Genomic DNA, 19881 nt, shown 5'->3' on the forward strand with positions numbered 1-19881 from the left:
GGCACCGGACCGGACGGAGCTTGCTCGCCTCGAGCGGTTGGAGGCGTCCGCGGCTCCTCCCGCTCCGCAGGGCCACGCGTTTCTTTCAAAGCTCTCGTTAGAGACCGCCTCGGCTGAACGTCATCAGTCCGCGACACGGCCTCCGTCCGCGGTCGCGGGCACTCGGGAGGCCGCCGCGACTTCGAAAGGCAGATGGGACCGGATATCCTCGCCTGAAAACTCGGACTCCCTGGGGGAAGCCGCGCCTTGCGACGGCTAAGCTCCTCCGCACTCCGGAAAGGGACCTGCGGCGTCCGCCATCTTCATGACATCATCGCGTCGCTGCGGCGCCATCTTCCGCGCAGCCCCCGGAAGCTCCTTTCTTGTCCCGGCGTTCCTGAGAGGGCAGCCCTTGCGGTGGAGAGCCTTTGGGCGCGGGGTACGCTGGGAGTTGTAGTCCCGGCGGACCCGGCCTGACGGAGTCTCCGGAAGCGGGGGCGTGAGAGGCCGCGCCGCGCAGGCTCTGGGCAGCGGGACGCGCGATCGCTGCGGGGCGCTGCCCGCGGGGCGGGTCATGAACGGGCCGGCGGACGGCGAAGTGGACTACAAGAAGAAGTACCGGAACCTGAAGCGGAAGCTCAAGTTCCTCATCTACGTGAGCGCTGGGATGAGAGGTGGTGGGGCCGGGGCCGGGGCCGGGGCTGGTAGGACCCCGGGGCGCCCACGCGTGAGGGAGCGGGGAGCGGGAGTGCGCGGGCGCCGGGCGCCGGGCTCCGGGCCCCTTTCCGATGGCCCCTGGCTCAGCGTCCACCTCGCCTGTGATACAGGAACACGAGTGCTTCCAGGAGGAGCTGAGGAAGGCGCAGAGGAAGTTGCTGAAGGTGTCCCGGGACAAGAGGTGGGGCGCGGCGGGGGGAGGGGGACGTGTGCGCGCGGCGGGGCTCCTGGGAACTGGGGCTTGGGGCCGGGGAGCGGACCCCGCGGGCCGGCTGGGAGGGGCAGGGCCGGGGGACGGGCTGCGCCGGGGACGAACGCTCTTGCCCCCCGCCTCTTCCCTAGTTTCCTCCTAGACCGCCTTCTGCAGTACGAGAACGTGGATGAAGATTCTTCGGGTGAGCGGGGCACGGAACCGCGGTGCGGGCCGAGGCGCCCGGCCCTTCAGCAAGCTTCGCGGGCCCCTCCTTACGGGCTCCGGGGCTGCGAGCCCTCCCTGCCCCTCACCGCCGCTCCCTTCCCTGGAGCACTGGTCGCCTTGCACGGGGCTGCAGGGGAACCTGCGTCCCGGCCGGGGGACGAGGACAGCAAAGAAATAGGATCTTAGATTTGAAAGGAGTAAAATCAGGGTCGTGTGGTAGCGATCGGAGTAGAGCAGGGCTGGGTAGACTTCTTCTGTAAAGGGCCAGGTAAAGATCCACTTCAGGCTTCGCAGAGCGCTGGCAACTACCCAGGGCTGCTGTGCAGTGCAGAAGTAGCCATAGGGGATGTGCAAATACATGAGCACAGGCGTGCTTCAGTGAAGCGTTATTTATGGACACTGGACTTTGAATTTCACGTGATCTCCACATGTCCTAAGTAGTGTTTTTCCTTTGAGTCCACTGCCCTCACCCCACTTTTAAAAACTTAAAAGCCGTTTTTAGTTGGCAGGCGAGGCAAAAGCAGGGACCGTATCAGTAGAGAGCTCCAGGAAAGCCTTTCTCGGGAAAGAAAGTTTGAGCCGGGACCTCGGTAAGAAGCAGAAACCCATCTTGTGAAGATACAAGTGAGAGATGTGCAGGGAGCGGGAATGGCCAGTGTAGACGCCCCGAGGTGAGAAGGGACCGAGCTGTCTGCAGAGCAGAAGGGCTGAAGCGTGGAAGGCGGCTTTGCTTTGAGCACTTCTCATCGTGTCAGACCAAGGTCCCGCTGGCATCCTTGCTAAGGAGACAAGAGAATGAAACGTTAAGGTCATCGTATGTCATTTGTTCTGGTGGTTTTTAGACTGATTCCAGCCTGGGGTCCTCATAACCCATGACGCATACGGTCACCTCTCTCCACGGTGCCTTTAAACACTGGTCTGGAGCGGAGTCAGCAGGCTTGTTTTTGTAAATAACGTTTATTGGAATATCCAGTGGCCATGAGTTTATGTACAGTGGGATGGTGGGTGATGGGTGAGGCCAGAGAAATAGGCCGGAAGCCCGCTCATGGCTCAGGTCAAGGCACACTGTTTGGCTTTTAGCCTTGCTCCTCACTGCCTGCCTATGCCTTCCCTAAGGTCTTCCAGGTGACTTCCCGTTTGAGGGGGACGTGAGGACAGGAGCCATGAGAAAAACAGCACGTTCATGGTCAGAGTGGGGTAAATCTTGAGTGAGAGCCAGAGACGTAAACCACAACGCGTAGCCTGGAAAAACCCACCGTCTGGTCAGGGAGACACCCACACATGACACATCTTAGCGCAGTGTGAGGAGAGCCCCGACAAGTGAGAGCGGAGAGTTTTGGGAAGAGCCAGCAAGTAACTGAGCCGGAAGGGATTCTGGAAGACTTCTCGGAGAGGCGGTGTTTAATTCTGAGGATCTGAGCAGAGAGACTGGGGACCGCCTATGTCCGGGGTATCAGTTGTTTACGAAATGAACCATGGGTTTTCTAGATAGAGGTGAGGAACTGGGAGATAAATTTGTTTTTAGAGGGAATGATGTGAAGAAAGAGGCCGGTTCGGTCAAGAGACCAGAAAGGTAGGTTGAGACCAGATTAAGAAGCCCTCTGAAGGCTCGCGGGGAGTCGGGGCTGTCACCAGGAAGGCGGGGATCAGCTTTCCAGATAGACGGTTCTGGACTTCGCATGGACAGTGGGTGGCAGGAGAGAGGAGACTGCTGAGCCGGCGACTGGGAGATGGTGGCCCGAGCCGGTGGTCGTTGGGATGAGGAGCAGCGGATAAACATAGGACAGGTGTGAGGGGCAGCTTAGCCAGACCCTGGACCTGGGGAGTGGAGTGGAGGCAGGGCCTGAAGGCAGCTTGAGAGGCTCATAAGGGAGCGTGGCAGAAGTGGCCAGAGATGGGGTTTCAAGTCCCAGCTGTTCGCCCGACTCAGCCTCGGTGACCTCATCTGGAAGAGGACGTGATGCCCTCACCCTCCTCCTCAGATGGTTGGGAACACAGAGCAGCAGTGAACTGTCCAGAGCCTAGCACGCAGTTAAGTGCTTGACAGATGTGTCCTGAGGGAGTCCAGCGAGGAAGTCCGTTGTCGAGGACGTCTCAGGAGGCTGGGGGCCTCCCCAGAAGAGCACGTCGGCGCCCCGGGCCCTTCCACAGAGTTGAAGTAGCACCTCTCGGGTAGGCCAGAGCCCCCAGCCCTCTCTGACCAGCCCTCCCCCCACAGACTCCGATGCCACCGCATCTTCAGATAACAGCGAGACCGAGGGAACGCCCAAGCTGTCAGACACGCCGGCCCCTAAGAGGTGAGAAGCAGCCATCCTCCTCCTGGGGCGGGGGGCACCGGCCGCAGAGCTGCCTCTGACCCCCGCCCCATCCCCTGTCCTTTCTCCAGGAAGAGAAGCCCTCCGCTGGGGGGCGCCCCCTCCCCCTCCAGCCTCTCCCTGCCTCCTCCAGCGGGGTTTCCCCTTCAGGCCTCCACGGCCTCCTCCCCGTATCTGAGCTCGGTGAGTTGCGGTCAGGGCTGGGAGGCGGTAACCGAAGCGCCTGGGAGCGAGGTGGGCATTGGCGGGCATCGGCGGGCAGACAGGCCTCAGCAGGAGGCCGGCCCGACTCCGGGGACGCCTGCCCGGGTGTGGCCAGCCAGCGTCCATCGGAGGGGTGTGCGTCGGGGCTGCCCACTTCTCTCTGGTGTAGGAATGGGGGACAGGCGCGACCGAGGAGAGCGGAGCTCAGGACACGGTCCTGCTGCTGTCCCCTCCCCCTCCGTTCTCAGCAGCCACACTCATCACCACCTCTTGTTTTTCCATTCCTCCTCCTGTTTGCGCCCCCCCCATCCGCTCCATTTCCCATCTCCATCCCCCACTCCCGCCTGCAGCTGGCGTCCCCCCCCTACCCCCCATTCCCTTCTGACTACCTGGCCCTGCAGCTGCCCGAGCCCAGCCCCCTGAGGCCCAAGCGGGAGAAACGGCCCCGCCTGCCCCGGAAACTCAAGGTACCCTGCTGGGGGATGTCAGGGAGGGGCCGGAGGGCAGGACGACCGACCGCCAGCCGAGGGAGGCTCAGGACGGGCTGGGGCCCGTCGAGGAACTTCCAAGGATCGATGTGGGGCTGCCGGGGGGCCCAAGCCAGGGCTAGGCACCGAGGGGAGGGTCAGAAACGTCCTGGCCCCCAGGTTTGACGTGGAGAAGAACAAGGCCGGGACCAGCCTTGGGGCACCCCCGAGTGAAGACCGTGTGCTCTGTGATGCCGGGCGGCCCCAGAGCACGGGCAGAGCCATGGCAGCTGGGGGCAAGGCTGCACCAGTTAAAAGCCACGTGACCTTGAGCCAGGTCTCTGGGACCCTCCAGGTCTCCTGTGTCTGTAACTGAGTAACCAAACAGCGTGTAACGAACCAGTATTTTGGGAACACGTGCTGCGTGCCAGGCACTGTTCTAGGTTCTGCAGAGGAGGCAGCCCCGCCGTCACAGAGCCCCCATGCTAGCAAGAGAGGTGGAAGCAGACAAGATAAGTGGGTGTCGGGGCTGAGAAGTGGGGCCAGGTAGAGGGGGCGGGGGAGCTCCAGAGTAGATAGGTGCCGGTGTTTTGGGGGGCGCAGTCGGGGACGTCCCTGGGTCAGAGGCTTCAAAGAAATGAGAAATGACCCCTGGCTCCGTGAACAGGCGTTTCGGGGAGAGCAGGCAGCGCAGAGGCCTCGAGGAGGGCCACCAGGACGGAGGCCAGTATGGTAGTTGGCAAGGGAGGGGTTTGGGGCGCGGTGGTGAGCAGGTCAGAGAGAGAACCAGGGGCGGTCGTGGAGCGCCCTCTCCGTGTCGCAGAAACTTTGCTTGTTCTATGAATGAAACGGGGGAACCGTCGCAGAAGGTCAGGCACAGAGGAGTCCGCTCTGCCTTACGGGACTGACCACTGTGCAGAGAACGGGACCAGGGAGGCGCCTGGTCAGAGTGGAAGTCGGGGGACCTCTGGGGAGGGCCCCACAGGGAGCAGGTGGGGAGCACTGATTTCAAAGATGGAGCCTCGGGAAGGCTAGCGCGGGCTGCGGGAAGGCACGACGCCCGGGGCAGCTGCAGGGTTTGGGCCTGAGCAACGGAAGGAGTGGGGTGGCCGCGCTCTGAGACGCGGGGCGCGCAGCTTTGGGAGGGAAGACACATTGGGACATGCAGTCCGGAAAGGCCAGTGAGACACCAGGAGCCTGGGGCTCGTGGGGTGCATGTTTTGAAGTCCTCCGCGGAGCTGCGTGATTGGGGGTCACCGCGGACGGAGCCGGGAAGAGGCCTGCGCTGAGCCCCGGGAGAGGTGAGGGCTCGGGCGGCACAGCCCCCTTCCAGCTCCGAGTCAAAGTGGAATTGGGACTGGACAGGGCAGCTTTCAAGCTGGGTAGACCGAGTTGGAGGCACATTGGGAGGTCATGTTTGTGGTGGTGAGGAGTGCGGGTTCTGGAGTTCAGAGCCCAGCGCTGCCTCTTACCCCCTGTGTGACCTTGGCCCTGCACTCTGCCCGGGAGGGGTTTGCTTCTGGCCTGTAGAGCCGGGTTGGTGCGGCAGGCCAGGGGCTGTGATGCCTGGCATGGGTGCTGGGTGCAGGAGAGGCCTGGGGGCGGTGTGGCACTGCGAGGTGTCCAGAGGACGGGCAGCGGGGCTGTGGCCATCGAGGAGGGAAAGTGTGGTTGGTGGAGAGAGGGGCCCAGGTCACGTGCTGCGGTGCAGGAACGGGGACACCGGGGAAGGCCTCAAAGAAGAGGTCCCATGTGAGCCCAGGGGAGAGGAGATTTGGACATTTCAGGCTTAACAGGAGTGGAAGGAAGACCGGGACATGGCAGAAGTATTGTTGGGGCAGGACTGGGGGCGGAGAAGGGGGCGAGGGAGGCGTCACGGACGCCCGGGTGCCCGGAGCCAGGAGGTCCTTATAAAGGGGTGGGGGTCACTGAAGTTCCTGGGTGGCTTGGTCTGAGGAGACAAGGGACAGCCGTGAAGACAGGAGGGCTCTGTTAAGGGCCTGGGCCTCGGTCAGAGTGGGCCTGAGTCCTCCACACACTCCCCGTGGGACCTTGGGCAGCTCATTTTCCCTTCCAAGACTCCGCTTTCTTCTCTGTGGGGTGGGGTGGGGTGGGGTGGGGGTAGAACAAAGTGAGTTCAGGGAGACCAAACACACAGCCCAGTGCCTGGGGCTCCACGGGAGCTGCTCCTGGTCAGGCAGAAACTGTTGGCGAAGGCCAGGCAGGGTGGATTGTCGCCAGAGAAGAGGGGCTGCCCTCATGGAGCTGGGCCTCCTGTCTGTCACTGGTCCTGGCTGACTCTTGTACCTGGAGGCACTGGCCTGCCACCACCCCAAGGACAGCAGCAGGGCTGGGGGCTCCTGGAGAGGCAGGCCTGAGGCTGTGAGGGCGGAAGGTGTGAAAGCGGCCCCAGGGCAAAGACACAGACAGCCTGGTGGGAACCCAGCAGGCCTGTGGCTCAGGGTCTTAATTTGCAAGTCTCGGATTCCTCCTCTGGCTGTGCCCCCCTCTCCCTCCCAGGGTGGTCTCTGACCTTTAGCAGTGGCCACCACCTGGCACGTAGCAGGTTCCCAGTTGGGGCCAAAGAGCTCTCTTGGGGTCTGGGGGGACTCACACCTAGCAGGAGGCGGGGGCTGGAGGGCTGGGCCGGACAGAGGCCACTTCCCAGCCTCAGGGGACAAAGCAAGACTTTGGGTAACTAGAAAGGACACTCCAGGTGGAGGGACTGGCCTGTTCTCAGGTGCGCCTTCCCGCCTAGGCCTGGAGTGGAGGAGTGACGCGCTCAGGTCTGTGTTTTAGAGAGCGCGCTCGGGCCGCAGTGTGGAGGAGGAGCTGGCTCTGGGAGAGGCTGAAGGCAGGGAGTCCAGTTAGGAGACTGGTACCGTAGTCCAGGTGAGCCGAGAAGAGGGCCTGGCCTAGGCCGGTGGCTGCGGGGATCCCAAGGAGGGGCCCGTCCAAGATAGAAGAGGTAGGGGCCTCACCTGGCGGGCGGGGCAGACCCAGGACCCCCTCCACCTCCCCAGGGAGTCCTCAAGTAGAAGGGAGAGGCGGCCAGTGCTGCCAAGTGGGGTCCTAGGCGGGCGCTGCAGGCCGGCTCTGACCGGCCCCCAGTGCTCTCACAGGGTAGCAGAGGTGCCTCCCTGGAGAGGGCGGCCCAGCCTTCCCCTCCCGGTGTCCTGTGAGACCCCCCCACCCCCGCCACCCCGCTCATCACCGCCTCCATCACCACCCCTCACCTACAGGCACTCGCTGGGTTGAGACTCGAGGGGCTGAGGGGAGGCAGGGCCCCGATCCCGATCCCAGCACTGGCTGGCCCGGCCTGAGCCTTCGCCCCTTCCCTGTCCCCCAGGGCTGCGGGAAGAGGCCCCGCCAGCCTCCCAGAGGTCCTGTGCCTCCCTGACTAGCCCTCCCTCTGTTTCTTCCCCCTGCTGCAGATGGCCGTGGGACCCCCCGACTGCCCCGTGGGAGGGCCGCTGACCTTCCCGGGCCGGGGTTCTGGGGCCGGGGTGGGGGCGGCCCTGGCCCCCTTGCCCCCCCCCAAGATGCCGCCCCCCACGATCCTGAGCGCCGTCCCTCGGCAGATGTTCAGCGACGCGGGCAGCGGGGACGACGCCCTGGACGGGGACGACGACCTGGTGATCGACATCCCGGAGTGACGCGCGCTCTGGCCCGGCGCCCGCCCTGTGCCCGGAGTCAGCACGCGAGCCCCCCACTTCCGCAGAGACGTTTATTGGCGTCCAGTTGCCATGCGGCGGCCGCTGACACAATCAGAAGAGGCGTAAACATGCACGAATGTCCCCCCCCCCAGAGAGGTGGGTCCCTGTGGGGCAAGGCAGAGGCCCCACCCTCCCATCCCGGCCCCAGCCGGGGACGGTTCTTCAAATGAGTGGCCACGGGCATCTGCCCGCGCTGGGACAGGCAGAGAGCCCGCCGTGGTCTCCCCATTTAAAAGGGCAGCTGTACAGGGCTAGGTTGGTTGGTTTTTAACGAGGATTCTGTATTAAAGGAGCGGCTCTTTTGTTTGTGGTTTTGTTTTTTGTGGGGTTTTTTGCCCTTCTCTTTTTTGGAGACTGTCTCCTCCTCCGAACCCCCCCGAATCCGACCTCCTCCCTGTGGGCCGAGGGGGCCGGGGCAGCCTGGAGAGGCAGGAGGGACGCGCGACAGCCCCCGTGGGCGCACACGGGAAGGTGTTTGCATATTTGCGTGGGAGCGAGTCAGGCAGGAGGAAGTTTGCATATGTGAACACAGATCGCCACGGTCCCTCACGAGACAGACAGACCCACGGTCACGCAGACGCTCACGAAAAGAAGACAGGTAGTGGGGGGCGGGGCGTCCACCCCGTGTAAACGTGCAACACACTCGTGCGAAGGTGGGGTTCCGGCCCCACAGGGCCCGTGCCGGGCAGGGGCCGTGCGCTCAGGCGGAGGCGGAGGGCAGGGCCCCGGCGGCAGGGGGCAGCTCGCTGGTCAGGGTGTGCCAGCGCTCCAGGGCTGCGTCCGGCTGCTGCAGACAGTCGCTCCAGTGCTTCCGGGCCTCGCCCCGGGCCCCAGGCCCCAGAGACACGCCGCCTGGGAGGCGACACGCAGCGGCAGGCACCTTCAGGGCTGGGCTCTCGGCCAGACACCCCCCTTCCCCTGCACCCCCCCATCAGCCCCCACCCGGCACGCTTCTCCCTCACCGATGAAGTCGTTGGACTTTCCGATGTCATAGTCCCAGACTGTGACTTCCAGGGTCTTGGTGGCCAGAGTGGAGAGCTCCATCTCGTAGAAGAAGTCCTGGGGCAGAGCAGGCCACACATTCGGTCAGGCCCCAGGCCCCACCCCCAGCCCCAGTTTCTGGGCCCTGCCCTGCTCACCTCATTAAATTCTGGATTGAGAGTCTTCTTCTTCACACACGTTTTGTGCTTGGATTTCTTATCCACGTCAGGCCTCAGGTACCTGCGGAGGAAGGTGGGGCGGGGGAGCAGGTGGGTCAGGGGCTGGTGGGCCCCCAGGGAGGCTGGCGCAGGGGTGAGGCTCCAGGGCCGGGCGGCGGGCTCACGTCTTGACGTAGGGGTCCGAGTAGCCGTTGACGTCCATGGCGGCCAGGTGGGCGCAGCGCACGATGCCCACCAGCAGGCCCCGGCGCCGAGAGCTGTAGCTGAGACTCAGCAGGATGCGGCCGCGCTCTTCCAGCAGCCCGGGCCCCTGCTCGGCCTGCTCCAGCTGCGGGACGGACTCGGGGCTCAGCCTGAAGCCGCGCCGCCACCCACCCACACCTGCCGCCCGGGGAGGCACCTCACCTCCTTCAGGTAGCAGGAGATGCCCCTCAGAGCCGCTGACATGGAGGATGGGGAAGCCAGCTGCGGGGACCGAGAGAAGGTTCTGGAAACCTGGCCTCCCCGGGGCCACCGCCCTCCCCCCCCCCCCCCCCAACACCCCAGACCAGCCCCCACACAGACCGGGACCTGGCGCTCCAGGCAGATGTTAAAATGTTTCTTCTGCGAAGGCTTGAGGCGGCGGAGGGGCACTCGGATCTCCCCGATGAACTCGTTGTGGCTCAGCTTGTCCTCGTCACAGACGGAGATCCTGGCAGGGAACTGCAGGCTCAGGGTCCGCTGGGTCGGGTAGGAAGGCCCTCCCACCCAACCCTGAGCGCCTGAAGCCAGTCCCCGCTCTGCCCCAAACCCTCCACACCGCCCCCGTTTCCCGGGCTGTGCGGGAGCGGCCGGCCTGGAGCGTGCTAGGGGCTGTCACTCGCCCCGTCCTCTGCCCCCCTCTCCGGCTTCCCAGGCCAGCCCTGGTCCACTGGAACCTGAGCAGCTCCTGCAGAAAGCCCTCACAAATCCCGAGGGCCCCCACCCTCCGCTGCCTCTGTTCGGAGCCTGGGGACGGGACCCAACTGAACATGGTGCCCGGAGCTGGCACTGGAGGTGTGGGTGACAGTGTGCAAGCGCTAGAAGCTCCTGGAGGAGCCCTGGGCGGTCGGAAGAGGATCCCACACTCTGGCACTCCTGTCCTTGTCTGCGTGCAGCAGGGAACCAGCGGGGAGAGGCACGTGAGCCCAGCGATCACGAAATGATCGCTTCCGGGGCGCCTGGGTGGCTCAGTGGGTTAGGCCGCTGCCTTCGGCTCAGGTCCTGATCCTGGGGGCCTGGGATCGAGCCCGCCATCGGCTCCCTGCTTCTCCCTCTCCCCCTGCTAGTGTGCTCTCGCAAGCTCTCGCAAGCTCTCTTTCTCTCATAAAACCTTGAAGACACGATTGCCTTGAGTTCTGTCCGTCCCTTCTGCAGCTTCCCGTGCTCCCTTCTGTCCTGACAGTCTTGAGAAACTGTCACCGAGAGCTGTTCATTTCCCACCTCTGCCACCTACTAGCTGCCGTGTGACCTTGGCTAAGTCACTTAACCTCCCTGTGCCTCAATTCCCATCTACCAAACAGAGCTATCAGTACCCAGCCCCTATACCTATCGGAATCAAGGGAAATGAATGTCCCTATCGGAATCAAGGGAAATGAATGTCGTAGTGCATAGCCCCGGGCCGGGCCCCGGTGAGTACTCAGCTGCTCAGGCCTCCTGCACTCACATCTGAAAGATGAGCCAGACTTCCTGGGGTCTGCCTCTGTCTTCTCCCACTCCTCCTGAACCCCCAGTTGGCCTCACAGCCAGCAGGGTGATCTCTAAAACCCAGCTTGACCTCACCCCCAGAGGCCCCCAATGCCCACCCCCCCCCCCCCCCCCACCCACTTCCCCTTTGCCAAGAACACAGCTAAAGGCCTCACAAGCCTGCCCTGTGGAGCCCCTCCATCCGGTGAGGGACCACAAGCCCCACAGCTCCACCTCCTGGGACCATGGAGCAAGTTTCCGGTCCCTGAAGACTTGACTCCCTGGCACTGGCTGTTGGTGGGGGCACAGGAAACCGCACGGGCAGACCTCTGCTACATAGGTCTGACCTGTCAGGGGCTATGAGGAGGGCTCTCGGCAACCAGGGAAAGCTTCCAGGAGGAGGCACAGTGGGGAGCACTCTCCAGGGAAGAGACGCAACAGGCCAAGGTCAGGAGTCTTGAGCCTGACCGGTCTGCAGGTCTGCAAGTGAGTGGGCAGTCTTCTCTTGGAGCAACAGGAGGAGGAGATTCTTGGGAGGGCAGGAATGCCAGGAAACATTTTCCTGCTGCCAAAGAAGAGGAACTGGGGGGCCAGTGACTGCTCCAGGGCATGTGAGAGGGCCTTAATGGGAGGCAGATCAACCAAAGGAAGTGGCAATGACAGCCCTCGGAGGAGGCGCTGAGCTGGGACCCCGGGGAGCAGGGACCACGGAGCCCTCACCTGAGCACCTTGTGGGTGATGTCCTGGTCTGTGATCCCACTGTACGTCAGATCCTCGTTCCACACGGGATTCAGCGTGTTCCTCTGAGTCTTTGTTTTGAGCTTATTGGCCTGAGGTGTGGAGAAGAAGGTTCTCAGGACACGTCCCCCAGACCCTCAGAGGCTGAAGGCGGGGGCAGGCTGGGGACAGATCCACCAGCCAGGTCCGGCTGAGGGACAGAAGAGGCCGTTACCTTGCAGGCTCCAGGCAGCAGGTGCAGCTTGACATAGGGATCGGCCAGACCATTGAAATCCATGGGCTTGAGGCCCTGCAAGGGAGGGGGGCGGGGAAGAGGGCTGCGAGCTCCCAGCCCTGTCTGCCCCCCCCCACACCCTGCAGAGTGGATCCTCGGGGTGCAGAGAGTCAAGAAGAAGGGTGCTGGGGCACAGGGGCCAGGAGGAGGGGGGGGGGCCCAACCTGGGGACCCGGAAACGGGCTGGGGAGGCCTGGATACCTACCTTGGCTCTAAGGATGCTACAGTGCAGGGTGCAGGAGGCCTGGTCGTAGAGAAGGTCAAACTCCAGCATGCCCAGCGCGGCTGCAGAAGCGGGAAGACTGGCGTGAGTCAGTGTGTAAAGACAGGTGTGTGTGCGTGAGACCAGTGGGCCGGCCGGCTGCTGGGCGGCTGGGGAAGGTGTCTGCCGGCCTGTGTGTGTGTGTGCGCGCGCGCGTGCACACGAGCGTCTGGGTCCCTGGCTGGGCCGCAAGGGGCTGTGTGGGTGGTTGAGTGTCTCAGCAGAAATATTGAATATTGAGCCTTTCTGAAGCTGTCATCTCCACACTGCCTGCAGCTGCGGAGGCAGAGCCTGCCTCCCCCAGCACGCGCAGCGGGGCCCCAGCGCCCCCCAACCCCCCCCCCGGGGTCCTGCCCTCCCCCAGACTCACTGGTATCATCCGAGTCGTAGCTGTCCACCTCGGCTCCGTCCTCAGGCGTGGTGGCCCCAAGAAGGGCTGCAGGCGGGGCCAGAGCCAGAGGCGCAAGGCGGGCAGGGGCCTCCCTGAAATCCCTGCCCCCGCCTTCGGGTCCTGGTCCCAGGCGGGGGAAGTAGTCTGAGATCTGCCTGATGGGCCGGATGGGCCCGGGGCACACGTTGATGGCCATGTGCTCCTGGATGTTGATGGTCATGCGGTCGCCTCTGCGGGCCCTCATGCAGCAAGCACCCTGGGCTGCGGGGCCAGACGATCCAGAGAGCGTGAGCCCCAGGGGGACTCCTCCTCCCTACCTGCTGGCAGCTGGCTGAGGGCCAGATGGTGACCTCCCCAGGGGGTGGGGCCCTCCCTGGCTTCCCTTCCCAGGTGTGCCGGGAGAGGAGGGGGTGGGCAGTCTGGGCCAGTGGGGGGGGCCCCAGACCCCCAGCTGGGCTGCACCAGGACGGGGTCCCCAGCCCACTCCCCAGATGGGTCCTGGTCCCCACCGCCGGCCAGACCCACATACCTTTGGACAGTGCCGAAGCCATCCTCCCAGCCCCTGCCCCTCATCCCGGGACGCCGTCTGCCCCTGGGCCCTGCCATCTCTGAAGCAGCCCCGCAGGCCCCCTCCTCTGCCGGTCTTGGGCTGTGTCCGTCCGTCCGCACCAGGAGCCTGTCTGGTCCGCGCGATACCCACCCCTCCAGGCTTCCTCGGCCCACTGGCCCTTCATTCAGCCCCAGGATCTGTCTGCCTACCTGCCTGCCTGCCGGGGTCCCCCCCACCCTGTAGCCAGCCCCTCGGGCGGACCCCTGCCTCGGATGCCTCCTCTTGAGACCGGCTCTCCAAGAGGCGCCAGAAATTGCAGCCTCCAGGGACCTAACCCCCCCCCCCCCGGGGGCTCCCAGGCGACCGCGCGCGCCCTCCCTCCCCCTCACGCCCCCGGCGGCCCAGCCCTCTGCACCTGTGTCTGTGCCTCCAACAGGTGCCCAGGCCCTGGGGGGGGGGGGGGCGGCAGGTGCGGGCTGGGCGGTGGCGGCCGGCGACTCCCGCGGCGGCCAGCGAGAAGAGCGCGGAGTCCGGCTCGGAGCGCCGAAGAGGGAGGGAGGGAGGGAGAGCAGGAGAAAGTGCGGGAGGCGGGGGTGAGCGCGGTGCGGGCGAGGCGGCCGCGGCGCCGGCGGCGGGGGGCGGGGAGGGGCGGCCGGAGGCTGGGGAGGGGGCGGGACTCTCCCGCCGGCGCCCGCCCGGCCCAGTCCGCGCGGCCCGCGAGGGCACACCCCCCCCCACCCACTGGCACTCCCGCGCACACGCCGGCGCCCACGTGCGCACGCTCGCACACAGCCACTAACCCAGGCGGAGAACTTCGCGTGCACACACTCGCCGACACCCGGGAACCAGCGGCCAGAAGGGCCCGGGGCTCCCCAGCTCCCCGGAGACCCCGGGCCCCCGCCCCTGCCCCCGCGCCGAGCCCGCGGCGCCTCCCTCCTCCGCGGTCCTCCCGCTTCCCTCCCGGGTCCGCCGGGCCGGACCACCCGCCTGGTTGCCATGGCGACGCCGCTCCTCCCTCCCCTCCTCCTCCCCCTCCTCCTCCGCCCCCCGCGCATCCTCACGCCCCTCCCCCACGGAGAGGGCGCGGGGGAGGGAGAAGGTTGTCGGGCCTCTCCCTCCCCCGTCCTTAGGGGCGGGGCTTAGAGATCCGCAGTGATCCCGGGGTGGGCGGGCGGCGGGGATCGGATCCTCCCGGGCACGCCGGTCTGGGACTTGGGGGTCTCCGAGCCCTGCTGGGGAACCTCACAGTCAGAGGGAGGGGACAGGTCCGAGGCTGCGGCTTCCCCCACGCCTCTTCTCTGTAGCTGTTGAGGCGCCTCTCCTGTGGCCCAACCCAGACCCCAAGGGCCCGGGTCCCCTCCTCAGGACTGGCATCACCCTTGGGAATCCCCCCTCCCTCAGCCCACCCCCTGCCATCTCCAGTTCTGTTCATCAGGTGGGGCGGGGCGTCGGACTTCCTTCCGAATGCCCCGGAGCCCTGCAGCTAGGTCGCTCACAGTCTGCCCTTTCCCACCTGAACCCTGCCACCCGCCTGTCAAACTCCAGCCTGGGATCCTTGCTCCTCTTTGTCCCAAACCCTCTGCCCCGCAAGACAGAGTCCTCACAATGGCCTTCTAGGCCCTTCGGCCCAAGACCCTGACTTCTCCTATCCGATCCCGGGCTGTCTGGCAGGAATTTTAGTTGCAGTTCCTAGAACACACCTGGATCCCCCGAGGCCTCTGGACCTTGGCTCCCTGGACCTCCCAGGCCTGGAAGAGCTTCCCTTCCTTCCGGGTGGTCATCCTGGGTCACCTCTTCCTAGAAGCCTTCCTGGAGCATCCCCACACCAATCCCCTAGTTTCCAATGTGCTCCCTTAGGCTCAGTTCTTCCTCCTGTTTACACTTCTGTGTCCCCCACCACGAGGGAGTGCCTTGGAGGCTCCCCCAAGCTGGGCCTAGCCCTAAATTGGCATCTTGAAGTTTTGTGACTTAAAAGTAAGAGAAGTGTGGTTGCACAATAATGTGAATGTACTTAACACCACGGAACTGTATGCTTGCAAGTGGTTAAGAGAGAAATATGTGTATTTTTTAAAAATAAACGATTTTTTTTTTTTTAAAAAGCGAGAGAAATGCAAAGTCAAACCACGCTGAGATAGCACTCATCACCGACCAGATGACAAAACTCAAAGCATCTGTTAACACACAATGCACACAACGCTGTGGGGAAATGGGCACCACCTCTGCGGAGGCCCTTCTGACTGTAGATACCAAGATGGCAAATACACAGACTCTTTGACCCAGAAATTTTACTTGTAGGATTTTATCCTACGGATATGCTGGCCCATGAGCAAAATAATTGAAGTTCAGCATTCTTTTTTTTTTTTTTTTTAAAGATTTTTATTTATTTATTTGACAGAGATCACAAGTAGACAGAGAGGCAGGCAAAGAGAGAGAGGGAAGCAGGCTCCCTGCTGAGCAGAGAGCCTGATGCGGGCCTCGATCCCAGGACCCTGAGATCATGACCTGAGCCGAAGGCAGCGGCTTAACCCACTGAGCCACCCAGGCGCCCGAAGTTCAGCATTCTTAAAGGCAGCCCGTTTGCAATGACAAAAGACTGGAAACAACTTTAACGTCCACAAGGTGGGGGGGGGGGGTCAGTTCAATCCGTTCTGACCCAGTTTCATATGATGAAAGAGAGAGAGGCCCTCATGCTTGTAGGCACACTCGTATATAGAGTCGTCTTCCCGATCTCAGCTTAATCTAAAAGAGTAAGGCACAGAACAGTATGAATGGAAGGGGGAGAAAAGAGTTCATACGAGTTTGGTTTTTTTGTGGGCTTAACTTATCCCTGGAAGACTGCCCAAGAAAGTGGTAACCAAGCTCCAAGGAGATTGCTGGGGGGTAGGGTAGGGCAGGAATAGGAAAGACTTATATTCTATGCTTTTGTACACTTTGAATTTTGTACCATTTGCCTCTGTTCCCCATTCAAAAGAATACTTTAAAATAGTATCTATTTAAAGGCAATCATCAGGTTTCCTTTGGGGCTATCCAGATGAGAGGGGAGGCAGGACCAAGGGAGACCGCCCCCTCAGTCCAGGACCCGAGCTGGTGGGTCTGCCAAGAGGCGGACTTGGACCTGCGGGAGTCGGGGAAGAAACCTGGCCAAGAAATCCTGCCTCATGGGCTGCTGCTTGCTCATAGCTTAGCTCAGGTCCAACACCACGCTTCACCTTGGTGGTGGCAAGGAGAGCATGAAGCGGGACTTCAAGCCAGTTACCGGGCAAATAGCAGACAGCGCTTAGCCCCAGCTTGTCCACAGGTGGAAAGTTTTTCATCCATCCATTCAGCCGATAAGCATTTATTGGACTCCTACTGTATACTTTGGTGCAAGTCTATGACCAAGAGCAGTGATCTTCACAGCCTTGTAGGAGAAACAAGACAAAGACACAGACAACTTCAAAGCAGTGAGATGGACAGGGCATGATCCGAAGGCCGCGGGAGTTCCCTTCCTGCGCAAAGTGTGGGCTCAGCTGAGACTCAGAAGATAGGAGAAGCTGACCCATTCATGGGTGGTGGCAAGCGTGTCCTAGGCACAGGTGTGTGCAAAGCCTGGAGTGTGCTGAGAGAGGGGAGTCGTGCAAGAGCTCAAGTTGGTGGGTGGAGGGGGCTGGGCAAGAGTCTTGCAGGTCAGGGCAAGAAGTTCATAACACACGGGCACCGCAGGAAACCGTTGGAGGGTTTAAGTAGGGGATCCGAGTGTTCTGGTTTGTTCTCCCCAAAGGAGGAGTGAACGGAGAGGAGTCCACCAGTCCACAGGCTGTCGAAAGTACCAGAGGAGGCCTGGGCTTGGCTGGGAAGAGTGGGCAGCAGTGGAGGACGGATTTGAGGTTTATGTTGGAACTGAGCCACCAGGGCTTGATGATTGCTCTGTCTGCGGCGGGGGTGGGGGTGGGGGGTGGGGGCTTAAGGTGACTCCTGGCTCAAGGAACGGGGAGACCCATTTGCGGCAATGGAAAGCAGGAGCCCAGTTCGGAATAGGAGAACCGAGAGGCCCATGTGTGATCTCTTGAGTTGGAGATGGTTTTGGACATAGAGAGACACGAAGCAGGAAGTTGGGTAGAGGAGTCTGGAGCTCAGAGGGGAGGACTAGGCTGGAAATATACATTTGTGAGTCACCAGCATATAGATGGTATTTAAAGCCAGGAGACTGAATGAGATCACCTAGGGGGAGAGAATATAGACAGAAGGAAAGGTCCAAGGCTGAGCCGGCTGGAGAAGGTAGAACCCTGAAAATGGGCGAGCACGGCTCTCACACCGAGAGGCAAGGGCACGGTTCTGCTGCGAGACGAGACGGATGGAATGAAAAACACTAACCATCAGTTTGGGCAAGTTAAGAGGTCATTGTTAGACTTGGCAAAAGTGGCTTCAGTGGAGTGGTAAGGTCAGAGCCAGGTCGGAAGGGGTTGAAGAACAGAAGCGGAGACATCACATCTGTCTCTACCCGAATGTGCACCCAAGAGTTCTTTCCCCTGTGATCCCTGAGGGCAGGGACCAAGCCCTGGTGATTCCTATCTAGGCCACAAATGGAGCCCGGCACAGAGCAGGAACGCAATACATTTACTTCACTGTCAGTGTCAAAAAGGTCTTTTCTGGTGGAGAGCAGCTGCACTCTGTCGGGGCGGGTGAGGAGACGCCAGGATCTACTCCCGTGACTTGAGGCTCTGGAGCCCTTCTCCTGGCTAAACGGGGGCCAGGACTTTGGGTAAGTCACTTTCTCTTTCTTAGAAGAGAGAGCAGGGTAGGGGAGAGAGGCCGCCAGGACACCCCTGGACGTCAGACGTCAGCCTGTGCCTCCTCCCCGCCCATTTTCTCCTCCCTGAGCTTCGTCGTTTAGGAAATAGAAGCTGAGCAGAGCCAGGACCCACCTGACCGCGGGCTACTGTGAGGACACAGGGGGAGGCCCGGGGGCAAGAAAGAGGGGGGGGGATCCAGGGGAGGAGGGCGCCTCCCTCACGGGACGGAAGACACCCCCCCCCCAACACGCCACGGACACGTGCCTGGCTTGGGGGAAGTCACAGAGCCCGCACTGGCAGAGACTGTCCAACAGGCATCTGTGTAGTCAAACCAAGAAGACCCTGAAGTGTCCTTGGGCTGGCGGGGGGCGGGACACATCGGTGACGGACAGGCCCGTCTGCCAATCAGACGAGAGCTAACTCTGAGGCTGAGGGCCCGCAGGATGGACGGCGGCTGTTGGGAAGTGACAGACAGACAACAGCGGGGATTGGAAATGGGGAACGGGATGGTCCTTGGGGGACCCCACCCAGAGACGGGAGCCTGCCTGGGCGCTGTGGGTGACCAAAGGGCCTGCCTCGAGATGGGCGGGCCTTCCCTCCGACCACCCCCGAGCCAGCCGTTCCCGCAGCAGCACCTTCTCCTGCGGCACCTGCGGGAAGAGGCGGGAGGAGGGCCTGGAGGAGCTGGAGCGGGGCCCTCGCGGGGGGGGAGGGAAACCGGCGACCGGGAGCACTGCTGCCACCTAGTGGGACACGCCTGTTATTTCTCCTGGCTCCCAGCCCCAGGTTCATCCTCCGCGGAGCGCTAAGGGACACCCCCATGCCCTTGAATCTGGGGGCACAGGCAGGGGGTTGCCTCAGAGAGGAAAATGCCCGGCCCTGGGAAGTGTGCGTCGCCCACATGACTTTGCTCCTCTGTGCCTGGGTTCCCTTTTCAGTATATGGAGGACAGGCTAGCTGCGATGGGTAACGGAGTCCGTGTCGAGAGTGGATGGGGCTGGGGGGTCCCTGGAAATGTTTATCCCTGCCCCTCCCCCCAGGAAAGACGGTGCCTGCACCTCTCCTTAGTCCCAGCTTCCAGCAAGCTTGTCCCGGGTCCCTCCTAGTTCTAAATGTTGGGACTGCCCCGTTACTGTTTTATCACTGGCATCGCCCCAACGATGAAGGCCCTGGGCAAGGGGGGTCCTAAAGTGTCTTCTGATGCGGGGACTTGGGGGAAGGGTCCCAGCTCCCAGTGCTTTCTCTCGCCCCTCACCGCAGAGCTCATGCTCAGAATGACCCCAGGCTATGACATCACAGAGCCCCCAACCCTGTCCCAGGAGCGGAAGGGTCATGAGGCTGCGGCAGTGGGCGTGGGCATGGGCGTGGCTGGCTGGGCTGGCGGCCGTGGAAACAGGTGGGAAGCTGCCCTGGGAGCGGCGGGGAGGGGGCAGTCTTGGGGTGAAGGGTCGATCTGCCTTAGGAGCTGGGAGGCTGAGGAAGGGCCTTCCTCGCCCTCCACATGTCTCCTACCCTCCTCATCCTTCGCATGGAGAGCTCAGCTGATCCCTGAGAAGCTCCTGGAACAGAATCAGGCCCCTTCCCAGCCACGCTAACGCTGTGTGGCCTGGCAGGGTCCTGGGTCAGCTACAGCTTCTTGGGATGGAGGGCAGGGGTCTGCTTGGTTCTTGACATAGACTTTGTTCCCTAGCACCCAGCCAGGAGAGCACCAACACCTTGGCTCGGGGAGCAGAGTCTCTGTACTTCATAGACAGACCCGACTTCTTTGATTACCCAGACTCAGACCAAGCCAGGCTCCTGGCTGTGGCCCAGTTTATCGGAGAGAAACCGGTCATCTTTGTTAACTCAGGTATGAACCCACTTGAGAAGGGGCTGCCTTCCTTCCCAGGGCCTGGAGAAGAGCTGCCCTTGGCCCTTCCGTTGGAGAGGAGACCAGGTCCCCATCTCCTCCTCCTCGTCTAACAGGATCCACCTCCGATTTCTTCCATCACATCTTGGTGGGCGCCCTGGTAGTGGCCTTCTTCTTCCTGCTTTACCAGTTCTGCACACACATGTAAGGGCCCCCCCGCACGCCCCGTCCGCTGGCCCCGCCCACCTCGGCCTCCCCCCTCCGCCGGCCCCTCCCACCTCCGCCGGCCCCTCCCCCCTCCGCCGGCCCCTCCCACCTCCGCCGGCCCCTCCCACCTCCGCCGGCCCCTCCCACCTCCGCCGGCC

General features: G+C 62.8%; 3 protein-coding genes across 7 annotated transcripts; 2 read left to right on the plus strand and 1 right to left on the minus strand.

Annotated features, from left to right (window-relative positions):
- Window positions 1-434: 434 nt before the first annotated feature.
- Window positions 435-8126, plus strand: INO80E (INO80 complex subunit E). Of its 4 annotated transcripts, none has more exons than XM_059414974.1 (8): window positions 534-634; window positions 807-877; window positions 1039-1091; window positions 3333-3411; window positions 3501-3612; window positions 3984-4100; window positions 6859-6992; window positions 7535-7624. In XM_059414974.1, the coding sequence occupies exons 1-7, from the start codon at window positions 554-556 to the stop codon at window positions 6985-6987; spliced, it is 642 nt and encodes a 213-aa protein (XP_059270957.1). In that variant the 5' UTR covers window positions 534-553; the 3' UTR covers window positions 6988-6992; window positions 7535-7624. The 4 variants fall into 4 exon arrangements, with proteins under 4 accessions (XP_059270958.1, XP_059270956.1, XP_059270957.1 ...); XM_059414976.1 differs by having other exon boundaries at window positions 6900-6992; XM_059414973.1 differs by lacking the exon at window positions 6859-6992 and having other exon boundaries at window positions 443-634; window positions 7535-8126.
- Window positions 8127-8220: 94 nt separating this feature from the next.
- DOC2A (double C2 domain alpha) lies at window positions 8221-13513 on the minus strand. 2 transcript variants are annotated; one of them, XM_059414965.1, is made up of 11 exons: window positions 13311-13513; window positions 12325-12606; window positions 11898-11977; window positions 11633-11707; window positions 11401-11510; window positions 9541-9667; window positions 9382-9441; window positions 9141-9304; window positions 8956-9037; window positions 8779-8875; window positions 8221-8668 (listed from the first exon to the last, which is right to left on the minus strand). In XM_059414965.1, the coding sequence occupies exons 2-11, from the start codon at window positions 12587-12589 to the stop codon at window positions 8517-8519; spliced, it is 1212 nt and encodes a 403-aa protein (XP_059270948.1). In that variant the 5' UTR covers window positions 12590-12606; window positions 13311-13513; the 3' UTR covers window positions 8221-8516. The 2 variants fall into 2 exon arrangements, with proteins under 2 accessions (XP_059270948.1, XP_059270947.1); XM_059414964.1 differs by lacking the exon at window positions 13311-13513 and adding an exon at window positions 12875-13225.
- Window positions 13514-18827: 5314 nt separating this feature from the next.
- Window positions 18828-19740, plus strand: C11H16orf92 (chromosome 11 C16orf92 homolog). The gene is made up of 3 exons (XM_059416052.1): window positions 18828-19063; window positions 19338-19516; window positions 19633-19740. Exons 1-3 carry the CDS (start codon window positions 18828-18830, stop codon window positions 19722-19724), a joined length of 507 nt encoding a protein of 168 aa, XP_059272035.1. The 3' UTR covers window positions 19725-19740.
- Window positions 19741-19881: the final 141 nt, after the last annotated feature.

The sequence above is a fragment of the Mustela nigripes genome, chromosome 11 (genome assembly GCF_022355385.1).
Source record: "Mustela nigripes isolate SB6536 chromosome 11, MUSNIG.SB6536, whole genome shotgun sequence".
NCBI lineage: Eukaryota > Metazoa > Chordata > Mammalia > Carnivora > Mustelidae > Mustela > Mustela nigripes.